General features: G+C 36.0%; 1 protein-coding gene across 8 annotated transcripts in view; it reads left to right on the top strand.

The window, feature by feature from the left end:
* The window catches only part of LOC145687990 (uncharacterized), a 106,112-nt gene extending 87,622 nt beyond the window's left edge, over nt 1–18,490 (top strand). For 7 of the 8 annotated variants that reach the window (XM_081761634.1, XM_081761639.1, XM_081761635.1 and 4 more), the window contains 4 exons: nt 4,035–4,088; nt 6,744–6,911; nt 8,754–8,813; nt 13,674–18,490. In XM_081761634.1, coding sequence (XP_081617760.1) covers nt 4,035–4,088; nt 6,744–6,911; nt 8,754–8,813; nt 13,674–13,868 — 477 coding nt within the window. In that variant the 3' untranslated portion in view covers nt 13,869–18,490. Of the gene's footprint in view, nt 1–4,034; nt 4,089–6,743; nt 6,955–8,753; nt 8,814–13,673 lie in introns of all 8 variants that reach the window. The other variant, XM_081761640.1, reaches the window with a different exon arrangement.
* The last annotated feature ends 5,461 nt before the right edge of the window (nt 18,491–23,951 follow it).

Here is a 23,951-nt window from a genome sequence, read left to right on the forward strand (position 1 = left end):
TCAAGATTACAGAATATCTAATTATTGGATCAAGGATGAGCCCAGTATTGGGGAAAATAGTGTTGAAACGATGGGAGAAAGAAGTTGAAAGTAAACGACGGGGTAAGTTGGTATTCTTTAGTAGATACATCGACGATTGCTTCGGTATGTGGAAGGGTACTCGGAGACAACTTACTAAATTTGTGGAAGAAATAGAGGGATCGGAAAAAAGCATAGAGCTAGAATTAGAAGTAGAAAAGGAAGGGGCAATTGTGTTTCTGGATATGAGAATAAGAAGGCAAGAAGACAAATTGGTCACGGAATGGAATCAGAAGAGATGTGCATCAGAGAACTTTCGTCATAAAGTGATATTGATCGCCGAACGAACAGAAACTTTATACAGAATATACAGGAGAGGATCGGGTTAATAAATAGTGATAGAATACAAGCACAAGAAGACATAGAGGAATTTTACAAGCAACTGAAGACCAACGGATATGATAAAGCTTGAAATACAAAGAAGAAGAAAAAAATAGCAAAACAATAAAAAGATAAAGAAAGAAAGAGGAAATAGAGAAAAATGAAGGAGGGGAAAGAAGGAAGTCTTGGTGGGGAATAGAGAGGAGGGAGAGGACACTGAGATATAAAGAGGGTACTTAAAAAGATAGGAAACGTTTTAGCATATGGGAAAGGAAGTAAGAGAGTATTGGATATGATATGTATGAAGAAGAAGAAAACCCAGAGAAGAGGATGGAAAGAGAAGGAGTTATTTACAGGATAAGATGTAGTGATTGTGACAGCTGTTATGTTTGTGAAAGTGAAATGAGGAAAAAAAACTGAAAAAAACGTGTAAAACAGCACAAAGGTAATGTAAGGTTACAAAGAGAAAGAAATGCCATTTACAAGCATGTGAGGAACATGGGACAAAAATGAAATAAAATCTTTGAGTTTTACTTCCCACGGTTATGCCGATTAGGCTAAAGGAGACGGTGATCATGAGTAATGAATGAAATGGTGGCATGATGAAAGTGGGAGGAAACAGGAGAACCCCGAGAAAACCCACGCACACGGTGTTTGTCCACCACAAAGTTCACTTGGCGGGGGCTGGGATCGAACCCGGGGCCCCAAGCACCAGAGGTGAACGCTCTACCACTGAGCCACCGCGGCTCCCAGGAACATGGGACAGTATTAATTGGTGCGAAGTTGAAATGTTAGATCAAGAACAAAGGCAGTTGATAAGAAAGTGGAAGGATGCCAGGTGTATATATATATCGGGTGTTGCAAAATAAGTGTTACAACTCTTGGGAGGTGAATCCTGCCACTGAGACAAGAAAAAAAGTTCTCTTGAACTTTCGGCTATCGGATATAGTTTCAGATCTACAAGGTGCCGAAAGCGTGGGAAAATGACTTTCGGACGCCAATAGTTCGGAAACTATCCAACGTAAAGAGGGCGGGTAAAAAATTCACTGAAGAACTCATACCTGCTGTATTGAATTTTGCATGTTTCACAATCCTACTATGCACGCGCAAGGGATTCCCCAAAGGAACGTAGGGAGTCCCGGATAATGTGCTAAATGAAAGTTGGTATAAATGGATATGAATTGATGGGGTTTCTACCAGGTAACAATAATTCGTTTGTATTAAGTCGATATCTGGAACAAATACAAAATGGCGGACACTTTCATGCTCGTTGTGTGTGGTTGCATAATCGCCAGGTACGGATGATGGCCAACAGTGAAGTTCTGAGTATTAAGTGTAGCGAATTTGTACTCAAATGCTCTAGAAAGACATCTGGAGTGTCGGTAGAGCACAACAGATGGAGCAGGGTGATTCACATATGTGGAAACACGTAACGAAAAATGCCCAGAAGTGCACTCATATTCAGTAAACGTGAGTTCAAAGCGTCGGAAATGTAACGATTAGCGTCAAGAACATGAAAGTCAATTCACTAATAATATTCCCTCAAACCGACGGAATATGATGTGCACGGTTGCGTACCGATAAGGATGCAACAACTGAGGACAAGTTGAAATTGTGCAAGGGGACTCACTAAGAAACTGGGTAAACTAAATGAATGTCTCTAGTGGGATCACATAATCGATATTGAAATGCGGACAATTTGTGTGTTGATATCGATATGTAGCTAGTGGAGAAATGTCAACATGTGCCACTACTGCTGGGACACCGTCCCACGTGGGAAAAATAGGAAAATAACTACTCGGGTCTTGAATCTGAGGCCGTGGGCTCCCAGTAGGATTGGAAACTGCGACCACGCGAGCAAAAGCGAGCGCTCTAGCTCTGAGGCTCGAGGGAGCCTGACTTTCTCTGTATACATTTCTTTGAGGAGTACCCACTTTGTTTGGCAAGCGCTCTTGTACAGCCTCCCGACATGCTTGTGTGTTACATTTTGTTAGTCCTACTGCACAGTTGTAAACAATCAGAGCTTTAAGACGTTTCTTCCTGTTTCTCATATGGTTTTATTTTCCATGTGTATGGTGTTCCAGCTGTAGTGTTCCATGTGCCAAATTGGTTCATTTTCGTCTTTCTCTTGGCATGTGTACTGTGTGTAAGATACATATTTCTAGAGGTATTTTGATATCGAGTCGTCCCAGAAGACGTGAGACATGATACAAGTTTGTTATTTTCACGCTCTATCACAATTTGAACCATGGATTAAGAGATTTCTTTCCATATGTGTCGACTGTGGGACAATGTCCCAAACAAAGTGGGACATTGATACAATCTTGCTCTAGTTACGTTCTACCAAAAAGTGCACCAGATGTAATAGCAGAATGTACAACGTTATTTTCCTAGTTTTTGATGTGAGACCGTGTCCCAGCAGTAGTGGCACATGTTGACATTTGTCCATTAGCTACATGTCGATATCAACACACACATTGGCCACATTTCAATATCGATCATGCGATCCCACTAGATACATTCATTTAGTTTACCCAGTTTCTTAGTGAGTCCCTTTGCACAACTTCAACTTAGCCTCAGTTATTGCGTCCTTATTGGTATGCAACCGTGCACATCAAATTGCGTCGGTTTGAGGGAATATTATGGGTGAACTGGTTTTCATGTTCTTGACGCTAATCGTTACATTTCCGACGCTTTGAACTCACGTTTACTGAATATGAGTGCACTTCTGAGCATTTTTCGTTACTAGTTTCCACATATGTGAATCACCCTGCTCCATCTGTTGTGCTCTACCGACACTCCAGATGTCTTTCTAGAGCATTTGAGTACAAATTCGCTACACTTAATACTTAGAACTTCACTGTTGGCCATCATCCGTACCTGGCGATTATGCAACAACACACAACGAGCATGAAAGTGTCCGCCATTTTGTATTTGTTCCAGATATCGACTTAATACAAACGAATTATTGTTACCTGGTAGAAACCCCATCAGTTCATATCCATTTATACCAACTTTCATTTAGCACATTATCCGGGACTCCCTACGTTCCTTTGGGGAATCCCTTGCGCGTGCATGGTAGGATTGTGAAACATGCAAAATTCAATACAGCAGGTATGAGTTCTTCAGTGAATTTTTTACCCGCCCTCTTTACGTTGGATAGTTTCCGAACTATTGGCGTCCGAAAGTCATTTTCCCACGCTTTCGGCACCTTGTAGATCTGAAACTATATCCGATAGCCGAAAGTTCAAGAGAACTTTTTTTCTTGTCTCAGTGGCAGGATTCACCTCCCAAGAGTTGTAACACTTATTTTGCAACACCCGATATATATATATATATATTGAGAAAGAACAAGACTGTTTCATGAATTGGAATGAAGGTCTTAAAATTGATGGACAGTGAGGTATGTTATTGAAAAGAAAACTTTGTTTGTAGCTTATTTATGTCCAGTAGTATCTACCGGACCAGGGGAGGAAATGAATTTATGGTTGCTCCTTTTTCAAACCTAATTCTAATTATTATTTTTAATAAAAATTCGCTTTGTTCAGAAATTTTTATTTCTTTTGTGAAGTTGTTAAGTAAATAAACCAGATAATTATTAAATTAGTTGTTTATACTTATCTTCTTTATTTCAGTTGCCCAAGAAACCAGAAGCGATTCTAGCAAACACAGATTGTGAAGAACGCAGCGTAAGTATTGTTAAAACAGCAGTAATTATGATGTACTAAAATATGTGTTACCAGAGATATTTGATAAAACTTATGTTGGCTAATGTTGTTCCGTTGAATGTCATTTCATAAATCAAATCTGTTAATATATATAAATTATCGATGTATTACAGTTTTAATAATCTTAAGTACCTTTATATTTTATAAATAATGCAACTATACTGTTTTTTAAAGAACAGAAATGCTAAGCAAGTAATCCCGAAAGCAGTACGTGTACGTGGCTTTCACGTTCTTTTATGTGCTCTCCAAACCATGTTTGGGTACATCTTACAGGGACTGAAAAATTGCATTTCCGTCAAGAAAATTTTTCACCATTGTATATTGACCTGGTTTGCTGAAAATTATTTTACTTTCTTCAGTTATTCTGTCATTCAATGTGCAAATTGTATCTGCCGAGTACAACATAGTTGCCCAAATTTAATACATACATGTTCATTCTGTGCTGGGAACAGTGTTGAAGGTTGATTTATCATATCAAATTACGTGTTTTAAATTAACAGGCCAGTATCGTGGATGGTCTTTCCACCATTGAATTTACATTTTATTCAGTAAGTTGTGACACTAATGGCTTTGCAATTGGTATTTTGCTGTAAATGTTCTGTTCATGAAATTTTGTTGGGATGATAAGGGATGTTAAAGATCACAATCATTTCTTAGCTCATTTGGGCAGCAACAGTTTTCTCGAAACGTCAGCCCTCTTCAGTGTCCTTTTCACCTCTCCCATTCAGATTACCACATTACTTGAGTAAATGATGTTCCTTATGATCTTATTGTTTTAAATATGGTGAATAATTTGTGCATTTTAGCCACAAATGCTATTCCAACTGCCGGCATATCATTCTTCAGTGGTGCCCCCCCCCCTTATGACTATGACGCACCCCCCCCCCCCAATTGTCTATCCGTAGGTGTTCTTCAATGAAAAAAATCTTCTTTTCGATTAATTTTACCCCCCCTCATCAAACACATTTATATATATTTTAACCCCCCAAATATTTCAATGATGCAGTTTGCGTCATAGCCCCCCTTGTGGACACCCCTGCATTCTTTTTGAAAATCAATAAGGCTGACATCGTACGCAATCAACGAACTCCTACCATATAAGAATACAAATTACCCGCAGAAAATGAAGCTGTAATAACAGGTATTTCTGTTACATGTTCTACCACTTGTATATGTGTCCCGTCAAATTTCATGACAGTTTGGTTTTCATATTTTCTTCGTATATTCATTTCTTCATTTTGTTCTTCAGGGGCACCTTCGTGTCACGATTGGATCTCACGTTGCGTGGATCGACATTTTATATAGTTTTACTTCAGTGCTGACGTAAAACTTCAACCTCAAGTATGCAACACTTTTTGTATACGATCCGTCAGTATTGCTTATGTTCCTTTCCATCACAGAGGCTTGGACTTACAGATCATATGAAGGGTAAGGGAAAAAAAACGAGGAATGTCCATGTGTGTGCTTTATCGGGTACTTTGTCCCATCTGTTGGTGACTCTTGGTACTATTTGACTGTATATATAAGTATGCATAGATGTAAAAATATCCATGTATAAAGGGGCAGAAGTTTTGACTATCCCTATTCTTTTTTATGCGGCTTTCAATATTAAAACGCCGTTTTCTAGAAAATACAGTTTTGTGACATTCCTTCTTTTTTCCCCTTACCCTTCACGTGGAGTCCCAATTGCATATATTCCTACTTTGAAACGAACTAGATCTCCTGTACCAAAGGCACAAACTCTTATCATATATCTACTTGGAATACGGTGGGACTATTTTCGTAGCGTTGTTATGTGTGTGATCCTGAAGAGGTTCATGTTATACCTACGTGGTGGGGGTGGTGGTTGGGTTGGTATTCTTTTGTCCTGAGCACACATACCAAACACATTTATACAACTTACACTTGTATTACATTTAGGCTTTTTATAATCCGATCTCGATATTCTTGGCATGAGATGTGACCCCGCGTAGCATAGTCACAAACGCTGTCGCCTTCGGTTCGAACGGTCCCAGGTTCGATTCCCGGTGGGGGCACTCGGTCGAGAAAGTGTAAAAAGCTTTTTCAAACCAGCCATCCTGAATGAGGTTTCCCTGGGTTTTTTCATTCATACCGAGCAAATGCCGGGGTGGTAGCTCACATATAGGTCGCAGACCGTTTCTTTCCTTCCCTAATCCTTCTACCTTCCCTTTCCTCGGATAGTGTGATCGCCGAAGAACGTCATCCCTCGTATACGTGACAAACTAAATGGCCTTAGATGCCGACAGCCTAGAAATGTAAATCCTAAATCTCTCTGTGAGATATAGGTGTTACTGGGACCTGTCGCATAGTTATGTAATCCAACTCTTGGTGGCAAGATAATGTGGTGGGGAACGGTTTATGCACCCACTAACTGCAAGAGATTCAAACCCTGGCCTTGGTTCAGAGTCTACGTTTAATAGTAGCTGCTATTCATTCTAATCTCGGGGTTGCATAAAAACGTAAACCAAACACAGCTCAACATGCAGGTATTACGTGAACCCCTTCAGGATCATACATCCCTAAGAATAATTATTAGTTTAATTAGAATTACTTTCCTACCTATTTATCGTCCGCTATAATTTTTACTTTTCACAGGATGATACTGAGGATTTTAGTCCATCCATACTTGGTAGCGCTCTTTTGGGTTTAGGCACTGTGAAAAGCGTACAAAAAGATTCTCCCAAACCATCTACTTCATCAGTGGTTGAAGGAGCGAGTGTTGCGGATCAGCATTGTATTGTTTCTTCTTCATCTGGAGATCCGGTACTTATACAGTGTAACAAATTTCAAAATGATGCGTGTAACGGTAAGCAGAGAGCTTTAGAAGTTCATTGTATGTTGTTGGCATTACATCAAAACACGAATTTGCATTTATAGTTGCTCCCACGCAATTCTGCAATGTCTGAATGAATATTCGCTGCTTTACACTGTGCCAAAGGCAGAACTGTTTCCTAAATCCTTTTTAAACAAATTATCAATGTGTGAGTTTGATTGTTAAATTTCAGTAAGCTGTTAATCTGGACGAGATTTTGTCAGTATTTTGCAGAAAGAATTTCTCTTGTGCTCATCTTCCAAATAATCCACAGTCTTCGGATCCAGGTGATTCTTCATTTGACGAAAGAACGTGGTTAAAGAATAAGAGAAAATAGTAAATAAGGTTTAAAATAGGGAAGGATTACTTATGAAAATATTAGAAATATAAACCTTCTGAAATAGTGTCATCAGGAAAGCGAAGTGAAGTTCTAAATAGAACTAAGAAGGTTTCACTTGGGATTTGCTGACATCAGGTCACTATGTTTGAAATCTTATTGTATATGTATTTTTGATATATTCAGAGCTTGTAGTTATTTGTCAGTGTAATATTTTTGTAACTAAATGCTATTATTTGGACGGTGAGCACAAGGTAAATTCTTTTTGAACTATAACTTTCTATCGCAATTTTATGAAAATAGTATTTTCGAGATTCATGGTTTTCATGTATGCCAACGACAAATTCTCATTATCTGCAACTATTTAAAATTATAATGTTATAGGGAGTATTGTTGATCACCCAACGAACAGGAACTTCATACAGAATATGCAGGAGAGGATTTGGAATAGTATATAGTGATAACATATAATCAGAAGAAGATATAGAGGAATTTATATGCAACTGGAGACCAACAGATAAAAGAAAGCTTCAAATGCAAAAGAGAAGAAAATAGCAAAACAGTAAAAAATAGAGAAAAATGAAGGAGGGGAAGGAAGGAAGTCTTGGTGCAGAATAGTAAGATAATAAAAAGAACACTTAAGAAGATAAGGAACGTTTCAGCATGTAGGAAAGGAAGTAAGAGAATGTTGGATGTGATATGTATGATGAAGAAAAAGAAGAAGGAAAGCCGAGAGACGGGATGGAAAGAGAATGAGTTATTTACAGGATAAGATGTAGTGATTGTGACATCTGTTATGTTGGTGAAAATGAAACGAGGAGAAAACTAAAAGAACGTGTGAAACAGCATGAAGATGATGTAAGGTTACTTTATAAACAAGTGAGGGTCATTAATTTGTGCTATGTTGAAATGTTAAATCAAGAACAAAGGACGTTGATAAAAAAAAAAAAAGTGGATCCACTGTTCATCAGGTTTATTGAAGAAGAACAAGATTTGTGATAAATTGGAATGAAGGTCTTAAAATTGATGAATAGTAGGGCAGGTTTTTTTTTAAAAAAAAAGAAAAGAAAAGAAAAAAAAGAAAAACTTTGTAGCTTGTTTATATCCAGTAGTATTTACCGGGCCAGGGGAGGAAATGGATTTATGGTTTATAGTTGCTCCTGTTTCAACTCTAATTCTGATTAGCTGAGATAATTTTCATCAGCCAACCATCGTTTAGAACCAGTTTCTAGGATTGTGTTACATTACGGATCAACTCTCTATTGTATTTTACTGTGTCTGAGGAAGACAAGATCTCTAGTTACTTGGCGAAACTGTTACACAATTATTATATTTAATTAAAACTCGCTTTGCTTAGAGATTTTTATTTCTTTTGTGAAGTTCTTAAGTAAAGCAAAGCTAACGTAAACGAGATAGTTCTTGAATTAGTTGTGTATACTTATCATCTTTATTCCAGGTGCCCAAGAAACCAGAAACGGAAACGATTCCAGCCAGTAGAGATTATGAAGAACGCAGCGTAAGTATTGTGTTAAAACAACAGTAATTATGAAGTACTAAAATATGTGTTACCAGATATATTTGATGAAACCTACGTTAGCCAGTGTTGTTCCGTTGCATGTCCTTTAATAAATCAAATCTATATAAAAACAATTACCGATGTATTAAACTTCTAAAATAATCTTAATTGCCATTATATGCAGTGTTCGAAGTGGAAAAAAAGCAGAGGTGGTATGTTTTATTATGATTTTGACTCAACATACCGGCTATTTAAATATTGCCTTGATCACTGAAAAACCAGAGACGGTATGTCCTCATTGCTGAAAAACCAGAGGTGGCATGGCATACCACCGCATACCATATCATTTCGACCACTGATTATATGTTATAAATAACGCAACTATACAGTATTTTTCCGAGTATTTTAAAGAAAACAAATGTTGAGCTAGTAATCCCAAAAACACTACGGTATATTATTTTATTTACTCTGCTGAGAATTTCAGTGCTCCCAACGAGGTGGAAAATGAAGTTTACTTATACACGTTCTAATTGGAGTATATATACAATGTATACCTCGTTTGAATTGCAATCATAAAGAATTAGTACATAAAAATCAGGCGAGTCTTTTGTTTTCTTAAAGAAGTTAAATCAGTGATTTATTATTTTTTTTTCTCCATTTTCCGAGTTAGCTGCGAATCTGTAGTTGAGAACAAAGGAGGAGGAAGCTAGGTATTGCATTTTATTTTTTCTATTTGGGTACCTGAAATGAATGAAAATGACTTAACATATTAAATACAAAATGCGAAGTGATAGTTTGATCCTGCAAGGTGAAAGAATGTAAAATCAAATTATTATTATTATTATTATTATTAAGAAGAAGAAGCAGCAGCTTTACGTTCCTCGCTTATGTCCCTTAAGCTAAAGGAGACGGATGATTAATGAAAATGATGAAAGAATTTGAGGAATAAGTATGTGGGAGGAAACGGGAGAATCACGAGAAAACTCACATACATGATGATGTCCACGACAAACTCACATGCCTGGGATCGAACCCAGGAATTCTCGCACTAGACGTCTTCGCTTTACCACCGAACAACTGTGCTCCCTAAAGTCCATTTGGAAAACCAGAAACACCCCGTCTCCAACGTTTAGCTGGACTACGACTCTGACCATCAGAACTCAACTGAACGTTGTTCTGTGCGAGAGTTTGAAACCGTCGTCTCCGTGGATAGTTGTCAATCGAATGGAGATAATGGTAATTCGACTCTGCAGTGTCCGGGAAATATGGGAGCTACATTTACATTTCCGAACCAGGTAGGATAAAGGTGTCATGATTGACAGTAGCAATATGTGACTTCATGCTTTTCAATCCTCCATTTATGCGTTCCGATCACTGCGAGTACATAATTGCATTTGTCGTTTGGCCAGGATAGCAGCAGTTCGGGGTGCATGATATTCTCAAGCAATCGAACAAAACATAGAGCATAACTTTGTTTTGGTGTAGTACTGGTGTCCATTTCTTTGAATTAGGTCCATGTGGTGCCAGCCAATGATGTTGGACACTGTGAAGTATTCTAAAGAACCGACTACACTCTACACACCTTAACAAACAGATTCTTCCTCTGACGAGACAACAAAGAAACATTAACAAAACGAACTCGTGTCGCTTTGTAAGTTGAAGCCAACTGAAATAGTACCTGCTGTCCCATCTTCCGAGCTGGTGAAAATGTGAGTAAATACATCTACATTGCAGCTGAATGCTTCTTCATATCCCTAATATTTTTGTCCATTATCGCCAACAGTAGCCACCTTGAGTGCCTCGCTGTGTATGGCTTGTGAAAGCCAAACATGGTGCATCTTAAAAAAATTCATCGCCGTCCTTAAATTTGTTAAACAGTTGTTGTAGTATCTGCGAATTTGTCTCGTCCCTACTGAATATCTGGCGTAGTTTTCTTCCCATTTAGCTTCGTTTGTTTTCAGTGTGAACCCATAAATTATCCAGTCGTGTATAATGTTTAGAGTTTTCGTGTTCAGTTTGCTCTTTTCCCTTTTAACTGTCGCGACCACAACTAGGAGTGAACTCGTTTGTGTACATTATATGCAGAAGCGTCGGAAATTGAACTTTGGAAAGAAAATGTAGTTTAATACAGGATAAGATCCTCCATATTATTGCATGTGGGCAGTGGTGGCTTAATGGTAGATTGAGCATCTCTCTGGTATGAAGAATCGCTAGTTTGAATCCAGGCTATTAAGGACTATGTCTGTATGGTGAATAACATCAGGTTTTCTCTAGGATTTTTCCGTTTCCTTCCATTATTATTCATTCACCTGCCTTTTATCTTTCTACCTACGTAAACCTTATAATTTCATTTTTTTAATTATGTTTTAACTCAGTGTTATTTGCTTTATTGAGATAAGTTTAGATTAGTGCGTTATACCAAACACCTTTCAAAAATGTTTTAGAAATTGTTTAATTTTTTAAATTTTATTTATTTACTTACTTATTTTTTGATTAGGAATTAGAATTAGATTTCTGGGTTGTCGATATCTAAGGCCATTTAGTCGGTTACGTATATGAGGGATGACGTCCCTCGGCGAGCACACTATCCGATGAAAAGGAAGGAAAAAATGATGGGGAAGGAAGGAAGCGGCCTAGGGCCATTATGCTAGGTACCATCCCGGCATTTGCCTGCTGTGAATGAGGAAAACCCAGGTAAACCTCAATCAAGATGGCTGGCTTGAAAAAGGTGCTACACCTTTTCGACCGAGTGCCCCCACTGGGAATCGAACCCGAGACCGCTCGCACTAAATAAACCACACTAACTACCTCTTTAAGAATTGATTTACCTATAATATCCTTGATTTCCAATTGGGACAGAAAAAAAATTGAATAGGGGTCGTTTTCGTCCCGCTCAGTGGTAGAGCGTTCACCTGTGGTGCGTGCGGTCCCTGGTTCGAGCCTAGCTCGCGTCAAGTGGAGTTTGTGGTGGAGAAGCACCGGGTGTGGGTTTTTTCTCGGGGTTCTCCCTTTTCCTCCCACTTTATTCACTCCACGATTGCAGTAATTTATCATCATCACCGTTTCCTTTAGCCTAGCCGGCATAACCGTAGGACGTAAAACTATAAGATTTCATTTCATTTTTCGTTTGCGTCCCGGAGGGTGGGGCCAGGCATGGTTTAAGTCTGAAGATCGTTACTTGCGGGGAAAAAAACAGTTCATTATAATTTACAAATATATATATATATATATATATATATATATATATATATATATATATATATATATATATATATATATATAAAATTTAACTTGCCTTTGTATTGTGGCCGTCAAAGACAGCATATACAAATTCAAACTAACTCACCCCATCCGAAACAAATTTGGTATAGTGGTACACATTGAACTGCTGTGTACAATCGAGTAAAATTTTATTGTAGTGGCTTTTAGTTTCCGAGTTTGGGCCATCATTTTTTTCCTTCGAAAATTTTATCTCAATCGATGTGGATGGAACTTGATGTGGTGACCTTGTCCTGCTAGATAAGAGTGCGATACATTTTGTTGTGCAGGCTTTTGGTCAACTGGTTATGGACTACGAAATTTTGGGTTACATTTCCGAAAGCAAAAAGCATACACCGAACTCATCCAATTCGAATCAAACTTGGTATTTTTGTACATCATGACCTGATTATACAAACATGTGAAATATGATGGTCGGCAAGCTTTTTTTTCTTCTTCTTCTTCTTTTTCGAATTATAGATAGTCAGATTTGCGTCATATTAACGAATACAAGAAAAAATGAACCGAACTCATCTGTTTTGGACCAAACTTAGCATATGATAGATCCTTGACTTTCTATGTAAGCATGTAAAATATTATAACGTACAGGCTTCAGCTTTGTAAATTACGCAATTCATTGAGCATAATAAACCATAAAATACGAGGGTGAATCAGAATGTAGGGCCTCCATGGTGATACCTTTATTTGAGTTTGACAGATAGCACCGACACAGTTATCAGTGGAAAGCTTGTAATGTCAGCTACAAATTTTGGCATCATTTTTCAACATAGTCCCCATTACGGGCAACATATTTACTCCAACGCCAAACAAGGTTTTTCATGCCGTCGGAGATGAATTTTGGTAGTTCGGAGATCATTGTCGAACTGCTGCTTCCATCTGCGCCTCACAATTGTAACGTTGGCCCTTAAATGAAATGAAATGAAATTTTTTGAGTTTTACCTCCCACCGTTGGCCCTTAAGATGATCGTTAAGTTCGGGGAAAAGCCAAAAGTCGCAGGGCACAAAATCAGGACTATAGGCAGGATGATGCAGAATGTCAACAACACTTTGCCAGCAGATGGGACAACTTTTACTTTTTTTTTTTTTGGCGGAGGAGAGGACGTGTGTCGGTACTTCATCGACTGACGCTTCGTTTTCGGGTCGTAATGGTGTATCCACGACTCGTCGCCGGTGACGAATGTTTCTGGGTGCACAACCTTCCGCAGTCAGAAATTCAATGACAGCCCGCTGTTTCAAACGGACATCACCACTTGATGCCATGGATTACTCCATTACTTTGGAACGAGAAGAGATAGGAAGATGAAACAAGTGACATTCTATAGATTAAACATCAGCGCATTAAGATTAAACAGTTCAGAATGTTTGCAGTACTATTAGCCAAGTAGTGGGCTTGAAGGCATTACTTTCTGAATCACCCTCGTAAAGTCGTTTAAATACCAGTTAAAAGTCAATCTTGGACAGAAAAAAATAGAAATCAAATGAAGGGTAAATTTTTACGGCTCTGTATTATTTACTTGTAAATTATTTCAACAGGTCATGTGGGTATATTTCACTCACGCTTAAACTTTTATGTATTTCCAGACATCACCCAGCCTGTTGGCAGTGACGATTAATCAACCTGGTGATACCCGTGACCAAAAATATTCTATCCATGGAAATACAGACAGCGATGAGGATAGTGATGATTCTGATGACATCGAGGTAGTGTATGTATGTCGTGGAGGACGTGTCAACTACAGACAGATGCCAATTGAAATAGATTCAAGCTCTGACTAAAGGAAATATGTTTTTTCAGCAAATGTTTGTTTCAAAACAGCCATGTATCGTACTACTTAGTTTCAAAATTACCTTCATATTTGTTTTTGTGCGTTGTCAAAAGTTTTTTTTTTTTTTTTTAATATTTTAGAAATTCTTTTAATTTTTATTGAGTTAAATATGACCAATAGTTTTTTATCATAATCTTGGGAGATTTTCATATTTTTATTTACAGATATTGCAGACTTTGTATAAATATTTTCGTGGATTTTTTTTTTTTTTTAATCTGGGTATGGGTAAATTCACACTTTATTACTGCTTTCAAACCCCAAGTAGTAAGGACTGTGGAAAAATTATATAGAACTTTGTTGCATTCCTTTTTAATAAAATCAGAAATTTTATTAGGCAGCAGCGGAATTTTGCTTCTCTGTGGTTTAAATAATTCAAAGGTGGCCATATAATAGAAAAATAAATTTTTATTACGTTTAAGAAGCAAAATTAAAATAAAAACTTCTGTTATTACTGTAATTTTAAGATTCCGCATAAAGTAATTAATTTTGTGGCAATTGTAGAACATGTAAATATATCACCACTGCAGTTTAATTTTAGCCACACCTTAACAAAACCATTACTTCTAACTAAACACGTACTTATCCATTTGATACCGTAATTCAAACAATCCTATAAGTAAAATTTCAGTTTCCATTAGAAAAGAAATAAGTACGTTGCTGCACATAGCTTCAACAACAGTTAATTCACTAATTTCCCAAACTGTTCACTTTCAACATAATTAACACTTGAATTGTGATATACTTTTGATATAGATATGTCTACATTGTTTCGAATACATGATTTAGCAAGGTTATTCATTTCCCAATTAGAACTTTTCGTACACGTGTTGACACTCCATTCCATGTTTCACTATCTGACGAAACGAATCACTTTTTCTTTCTACGTAAGAAATTTCTAGATGATAGCACCTACTGATCTGCATACAGCTACCAAAGTAGTAGACTCAAAGCCAAGATTAAGGTCATTATCTTGACAACTAATAACTAGTTATATTAAAAAGTTCTCATTCCCCACTTTTCTTTTCTTTTTACAACAATTAAATAAAATCGCGTAACATTAAAAATTAAAATGTTTAGACCCCCGAAATTTAATAACTCAAAACAAAAGATTTTATTTAATTTGTTCAGGTTTTTCTTTTATTACACAGTTTCCCATCAATTTATCATTTGTTTTAGTTCTTCAAAGTCTATTCTCATGATTTCCCATGTAAAAGTAGAAGTGAAATCACTCACCAAGCAAATTCATCTTAGTAATTAAGAACCACTTACCGATTCCTGGGCCCATACCTACAGAATCGATCAGTTAACGTCTTTCATTGACTGTCACAGTATACCAAGTTGACGTTGCTGGTGTACTTCTCTTTCTGTTTTCTCCAAACCTTAATTAGTTTGTGACGACAAAATTGTTGGCTCATCTCTCAATGGTATTTACAGTATTAATGACAAACTGCAGAATATAAAGAACAAAAAACAGTACCTCATATGAAATATACACTACATATATATAATTTTCTCTTTACACATATTATCTCGTATATTACATATATTGCCTATGCACATTTTTGTTGTATAAATTTTCTCCCCAAAATTTACAATTACATATACATTTTTTTCTATAATTGAATGATAATGGATATTTACAATGATTTATATACATATACACAATTCTTTTGCGGTGGCCGTTTTTTATAAATACATAATGCATCTTTTTACTTTTATGTTTGTTTTCAACTGACTGAACCCATACTTTATTGGGGGTTGCAAAATTTATATTTCAAATGAATCAGAATAGGATTTATTCTCTTAAATAAAAAGATTTTTTTTTAATTTTTTTTTAATTTTTTTTTAATTTTTTTTTTTTTTTTTTTTTTTTTTTTTTACCATGATCTTATCATGAACTTGAAAGGGCGATACTATTCTTTTTATTCTTATATGCTTTTTCATTTCTGAGCCAAGCCTTTTGGTTCTATCTTCACCTGATAAACCTAATTAATATCCCACTTACAATTTAGTGGCGAATAAAATTTTCGTCCCGTGATCATTACTGTTGGATTGAGCCCAGTTTCGGAGATGATGACATTTAAATTCAATGTGAACTGAACCTTAGGTAATATATATATGACCATTTAGTTTGATCATAGTAAAGGATTAAATAAACTAAAGGACTAAACGATATTACATTTTAAAAAGTATATTTAACTTTTTTAAATTGTCGAGTGAGACTTGACTCCCTTCGTTAGTTTTGCAAAAGGTATCAATAATAATAATAATATCACTATTAGCTTTGGAGTTAGTTTGTAATTTGCGTCTACCATTAGCAAGATTTAAGTCAGTGTTGGTCAACTTTGGCCCGCAGGTGAGACGTGGTTTCCCTGAAAATTATATTTGGCCCACAACATGGTTTATAATCTGACGAGTGAAGGCATTTGAGAGCCATTATTATTTTTAATAACTTATATTGGCCCGTCTAAACCATTTTCTTTCTTGGCTCGCTCTTAAAAGAAAGTTTGCCCGCCGCTGGTAAGTGGTAATTCACGTTTCGCTTGTGCTATGCTATGAACGACTTCAAGTTCGTCATAGTTTAATTCATTTTTCGACACACAATACTTAATCTTGAAATTTAACTTCTCGAATTGAAGAGTCCAGAGGGGCTAAAAGAAGAAAACCCATTCACACCCAATTATCATATCCCAATGCCCTTTTGTGCCTTTGCAAATATATTTTCAGATCCTGTATGTTCAGGTGAAAATTCGTGTGTGCAGTCATTCAATAGCAATAACAAACCACACTCGGCATGCAAAGAATGTCAACCCTTAGTTTTCCTTTCTCAATATTTATAAAATTGAAGTACGCCTCATTTATTTATTTATATATTTATTTGTTTATTACAGCTGTTCAAAATTAAAATAAATAAATTAAAAAAAAAAAAAATAGGTTGAAGTGTTTATGTGGAACTATGTGTCAGGATATCTGCAATATGCACGAAGCAAATTTGTTTAAATTTTTTGGTTTTGAAATTTTATTTCCATAATCCAACAGAAGTTCCTTCAGTATGCTGTATTTCCATTTAGTATTAGTAATCTAATAAGTACGATTTAGTTAAAGACATCTGTGATATAAAAAACTTTGTGCTCAATGTTTGTACAAAATGTTACCACGTATATAAGTAAATACTGCAATATTGTTATTAGAAAGAAAAGAAAAAACATACTGTGTTTTTGTTAAATTTCGTTGAGTGATATATGAAAGATTGACTGGAAAAGTGTTGTTCTTATATATATATTTGTTCTTCATTGATTTTCCTGAAAAAACGAGAATACTATGATACGAGTCCAACCAAACCCATCCAACTAGAACAAATTTGGTATGGTGGTGGACTTTAAACTACTATGCGAACTTAGGAAATACTATTGCGTGCATGATTTTGGTTTCTGAATTATAGGCCTTCAAATTTTGGACTTGTGCTTGGTGGAATTTCGCAAAACAATCGTAAGATAAAGATTTACTTTAAAAAAAAAAAAAAGTGAAAGTCGAATTTTCCCTAGTTGGGAACTTACGCTTATATGTATAAAAATATGTATGAAAACTATACCTGGTATGATTGTGGTTTTAATTTTACATGTGCCTGATATTTCAATTCTTAGACGTGAGATAGGGAAGAAGCGCATGATTCTTTGTATTGGTCTTCGGTTTTTAATGTGTGCCAAAGAAGTGTGAGAAGGGACATGATTTAAAACTTTAAATCAGGCATAAGTAATATGACTCTACAATTGATAATTGTAAAAGCGCTAATATATACGCATGTATGAATATGTTTCATAAAAGAATTCTAAAGAGAGATGTTATGTAATTTGTTATTGCATTTGTATGATATATATTTTTTACTATAAAGTCTGATTTAATATAAACGCATTAAATGAAAAGTATTATTTATGTATGTGTATTTTGGCTGTGACTGTCATATATTAATCACTGCCTGAATAGCTTTAAGTAAACCAAAGGAAGATTTGTTATTATATTTATATTGAGAGAACCAGGATTACATTTGTGTGGATATGAGCGTACTACAGAAGACATTTAGACGCCACGGAGTAGTGCTAGAAGATTTTGCAAGTGAAGTTCAAATTCAACTCTGCATTTTTCTTCATTTGAATTTGTTTTTTACTTGAATTGTCTATTTAAAAAAGTTAATGAGAGTTGCAAAAAAAAAAAAAAAAAGTTTAATTCCTTTGCAAGTAAATTTAAAAAAAATCATCATAGTGGTGAATGTAATCGATCAAAATTCAGTAGAGGTCAAACAATTTCTTGCAGTATCTGTGGTTTCCAATTGTCTTCTCTAGATACGTCAATACTCATAGTACTGAAGCCTTATAACTACGTGTTCAATTCTAACACCAACCTTTTTGTGATTGTGTATTGTACGCACAAATAATTCCTATCTGTTTACATTAATTAAATATTCCTCGTATTCTACACTGGAAAACTGTAGTGATACTTTTATCTGTAATAGGCAAGAGTTTTATACTTTTGTCATTTCTTTTTTGAAGAGGCAATAAACACTTTTTGCACGAATTTGTTTTTTGAAACTTTTCTGAAGAAATATTGCTTTCCCAATATTACAAATAGTTTTTGTAGAGGTTATACCAAGAATTGACATATGATTATAACTACTAAATTAAACTCAGGAATCCTCCTAGACCCTGTTTATGATTCAAGAACTTTTCAGTCTATAAATAACGTCACAATATGCAAACTTCAAAACATTTAAGAGCTACGGGTTATATAAATATCTAGGCCAGGCATGTGCAAGTTGTTGGAACAGTGGGTGGGCCAATTACAGAGGACTTACTGGCGTCGGCAGCCGTAAGAGACAAAGTAAAACATTTTCGCAAGAATTAAATTACTTATATCATTAAATTAGCTGAAACTCGTTCGTCGTACCCTAACATCAGAGGAATTCAAAAATAGTTATAATGCAATGAAGTAACCGAAATATTTACTTAATAAAGAAAAGCAGAAAAAATATATTTATTTACTATTTTAGTGGAAAATTTGGCTCTTTATGTTCTGAACTAGTCTCTTAATGTTTGGTGATACACTGGATGTTCCAGCGTGGAGGATGTTTTCGACGTGAGCATCAATTATCCAGGAAAAGTTTCAATTTAATTTAAGACATTACGTAAGAAATACATCTTCAATAACGGGTCAGACGGGCTGGGTGAAAGATTTCAGTAGACCAGACCGGACCAGGGGCCGGCTATTGCACGTGACTGATCTATATTCTTAATACTTTCTTAATGTACGCAAGACGCTTCAGGCTGTACTCGTGCTAATTCCCAATTGTCCACAGTTAGGCTAATAGTTGTCGCTAGCTATGCTGCCTCCTACATGATGCTAAGAGATGTCGCTAGCGTTACGGCAACTTTCAGACGAGCCAAAGGTTTGGGGGAACAACTATTATTATTATTTAATGCCGAACTATTATTTTCAGTGAGGACCGTCACTTTCGTCAGCAATTTACTTGTATAAACAAACTGCTGTTTCAATCATGTATGACTTCCATTATATGATGAAAATTCATTTCAGGTATGGTCAAATTTACCACTTAACATTCCGAAAACTAAATACGTACCATATGGAAGCCATGAGATCTGTTTGAAACCGCAGTATACGATTACGTAAATAAAAGCCGTTAACGAAGCTGGGATTCCCATTGAAAATTTCGGCATTAATAAATATTTTGACGTATTCCTGAGTTCAGTTTAATAGTAAAATTCAAACTGTTTTTAATAATTGGGAGCATTTTATGAGGCGTTCCAGATAGTAAGGGACGAGTTAAACAAAAGTTTGTTTCCTGAAAATGTACTCAGAACAAACAAAATAATCTTTTTTTTTTTTTTTTTTTCTATTTTTTAAGGGAAAGAGGAGTGGCTTTCTCTATAAGCACTAGAACAGGCTGCTACAGAGCAGTTTAGTATTGATACTCAAAATATCTGAAATAAAGCGTTCAGGATTTAGGTTTCTGGTCTTTCAGCATGTATGGCCATATTAACTTGTCACGTATGAGGATAACGTTCCTCGATGCTCACACTATCCAAGGTAAAGGAAGCGGTCTGGAACCTATGTGTTAGGTATCATCCCGGCATTTGCCTATTGCGAATGAGAAAAACCCACGAAAACCTTACTCAGGATGGCTAGCCTAAAAAAGCTTTTATACTTTTTTCCATTGCCCCCCCCCCCCCCACCGGGAATCGAATCCGGGACCGCTCGCACCAAAGACGAGTGTGTTAACGACTACGATACGTGAGACCACATAAAGTGTTCAGAATTAACGTAACTTTTATAAAGCTCGCCTTTACTACCCGATTAATAATATAATTGTACAATTAAGTAAGTGACTGAGTGATCTCTTTATTTGACTTTTGATCTTGTACTCTGGATTTGTGTTTCGGGGACAGGTATTACCATAAAATTAAAACCATTGCCAAGGTGAGTTTGAATTCCATGTTCAGTCTGTGAACAGTTATTGAGTAAGCATTACATGAGAAATCATTACAGGATATTCGAAAAGAACCTTGGGAAGTGAATCCTTACTCGGAAACATGAAGAAAATTATAGAGACCAACTTACGTGAGCAAATGCATCATTTTGGAGTTATAGCCTCTATATAAAAAAAAAAAAAAAAAAAAAAAAAGATCGGAATGATATGAAAATGTCATCATAACTCGATAATGAAATGTCGGATGAAGGTGGTTCTTTTGTATCTGGAAACATTAATATATATCAGTGGATATGAAATGTGTGCGTGCCAATTGTCGGATCCTGATTTCTCATTTTTCTTTTCCACAAGAATGCAATAATTTCCCTCTATACATCGAGGCTAACCGTCACCGTCTTTGTTTCACACCCGTTCATTCATTAAATAGCGCCATAATTTGTAACTTTTTTTTTGTGTCTGTGTGTGTGTGTGTGTGTGGAGCCAAGCATCAATATTTAGGTCCCCGAGAAAATATAACATTTGTCTCTCCTAGAATTTAAAAATGAAAAAAAAAATGAAATTTTGAGTTTTACGTCCCATGGTTATGCCGGTTAGGTTAAAGGAGACGGTGATAATGAGTAATGAATGAAATGGTGGAATGAAGAAAGTGGGTGGAAACGGGAGAACCCCGAGAAAACCCACGCACACGGTGTTTGTCCACCACAAAGATCACTTGGCAGCAGCAGGGTTTGAACCAGAGACTCCTAGCACCACCCTAGAATTTAAAACAAATATTTTTACTACTTCTAGGGGTCTCAGTTGGCGTTTGCTGAAATAGGGCCCACATTACGTTTATACTTCATCTTTGGAAAATGTGTTTTGTTTAGATAATGGGGAAGTATCAGTACTTTGAATTCTTTCTAGCTCTTCTAGAATTGATGTGGTAGGTATTCCATGTTTCATGAAAGTTGAGGGGATAATATTTTACACAAGTTATATAGAATATTGAAGTGATCCTTAAGTTTCGAATTCGTTTAAGTCTCACCCCCCTAAAATGGTTCCATATCAAACCAAGTGTAACTCATGTGAAAAATTAGCTTTGCCCCAAATTATCTTAAGTTTTGAATGCATTTACAGCATACAACATGAGGCAAAGATACCCAGTGGCAGCTGTAGCGGGTAGGCCGGATAGGCACGAGCCTACCCAAGATTTTTGAAAAATATATAAACGCAAAAAGATACAATAAAGAGTAAATTTATTTATTTATTTATTCAACACAACAGGCTCTAGGCCAGTTACAGTGTTGTTCCTTAAAATTACATTTACCCATAGTTTTTTTTATTTACCCATTTTATTTTTGCATTTACCCATAGTTATATATATATATATATATATATATATATATATATATATATATATATATATATATATATATATATATATATATATTAACAAGGTTATATATTTTCATTGTCACATATATTTTTAAGTCTATTCTTGCATACTGTCTCCGACATTCCAAAAGCATCTGTAACATATAGTCTTTCAATTGCATTGTAGGAAGCACTCATCCTCCATATAGAGGACTTAGCGATAATATTTGTTCTTGCCTTTTTGCAGTAAAATGTACTGCTATTTCGTATGCGGGTTTTACCTCATAGGACATGTAATTGGACCTTCGAAGTAAGATTGGAACAGCCAATTTTACCATGCAGTAATTTATATAAAAATAAAAGATTCGTAATTTCTCTCCGTTGTTTCAATGTGTTCATATTGAAGTTTTGTACTATTTCTGAATATGACTCGTATTTTGGATACATGCCAGTCTTTCTATAAGCAAGTAATTTCAAGAATTTTGATTGTATCCTTTTAATCATATCCATGTGTTTTTGGCGACCAAGACGGAGTCGCATATTCCAATTGTGATCTCACAGAACAGAAGTAGAGTTTCATTAATGTAGCATCGTTTTGAAACTCTTTACCTATTCTCATAACAATGCTAAGATTTCTGTATGAATTATTAATAATCGTTTCAATATTATAAGTAAAACTTAATTTAGGATCAAATCGCACTCTTACAGTAGATCTTTAGTTAAAATAGGTGTCTATAAAGTAGTTCCTTCAATAGAATAGTCATATTTAATGGTGTTTTCTTTGCAGGTAAAGGAAAGAGTTTTGTATTTATTTACGTTCAACTTAAACTTGTTATTGCCACACCAGTTCTTAATATTACATAAGTCTATTTGCAGTTTTTCACAGTCTTCAAGCGAATTAATTTTGGAGAATATTTTAAGGTCGTCAGCGAATAGAAGAGTGTTAGAATAATGACTGTACAACTGTTCCATTTATATTAATGGTAGACAATTATTTAACAAATAGCATCAACCACTACTGTAAAAGTAATTTCATACTGTCATTGATCAATCAAATGTGTATATGTACCCAGAAGCGAGGGAGCGGGCCTATCCAAAATTATAATCCTAAAGCCGCCCCTGAAGAAACCTTGGAGCAGATATTATGAAGGTTATAACTATTAAACGATTAGAGATAAGTTGGATATTGATCGATTTGTTGATTGATAAGTTGGATTTGATTTTTACTTTAGCGTCCCTTTCAGCAACGATTCTATATGAGACTTGAATCTACAGGTCAACGTCGTATCCGAACTACATGAGCTTCCTCCAAATCACACCGAGGTCTCCCACGCGAAAAGCGCTTACGCTAACCGCTTAGCCACGAAGGAGCTCATAAGTTGGATGAGTGTTTGTGGTGAAAAGCAATGTCAGATGACTCCTCGCTATTAAAAATTTTAGATCTGAATCCAAGATGGAGATCTTCAAGATGACCGCCACGATTGAAGTATGCAGTAATAGATGCATTTCTGCCTCCATTACCCCTATCCAAGATATAGTGTCACTCCCTCGAACCGTTCCAGTTAGAAGATAACTTTGTCTCATATTGCATACTGTAAATGCGTGCAAAACGGAGGTATTTTTGGGCACCATTTAATATCATAGGCAATTTTTCTCATGACTCGCTTTGGTCTGATACGGGACTATTTTAGAGAATGAGATTAAGGCGTGTCCAAAGGTGCATAGTGCACACTTCGAGCATGCACACTCGAAGTCCACAAAGGGAGTGCACACTAAATAAAGATAGAATGGACTAAAAAAAAAAGGTAGAATGGCTGTGAGCAACGTTGATCAATATTCGATACTCAGTAACTGTAAGTAGTGAAAATATACCAACAGACTATCTCTGCATCTCTTGGAAATCCCAAATGTATTAGAGTCTGCCAAGTTGTTGTTAAGGTAATACATCTTCTGTTCAATTTTCCAGTGTCACTTCTGGTATTAATATCAGTCAACTCCGTTAGTAAAGAGGCAGCACAATCTGTCAGTGATAGGGGCCGTGCGTCGATCCCATGTTACACGAATTTCTGATGGACAACATCGGGGCACTGTATCTTCTGGATTTTTGTAAATCCTTCTGTTAGATTTGGTAGTATTGGGTTGTGGTCTGTACCATAAAAGTTGTAAGGTAAACAAGGAAGA

This window comes from Thermobia domestica, chromosome 6 (genome assembly GCF_964235325.1).
Source record: "Thermobia domestica chromosome 6, izTheDome1.hap1.1, whole genome shotgun sequence".
NCBI classification, from domain to species: domain Eukaryota; kingdom Metazoa; phylum Arthropoda; class Insecta; order Zygentoma; family Lepismatidae; genus Thermobia; species Thermobia domestica.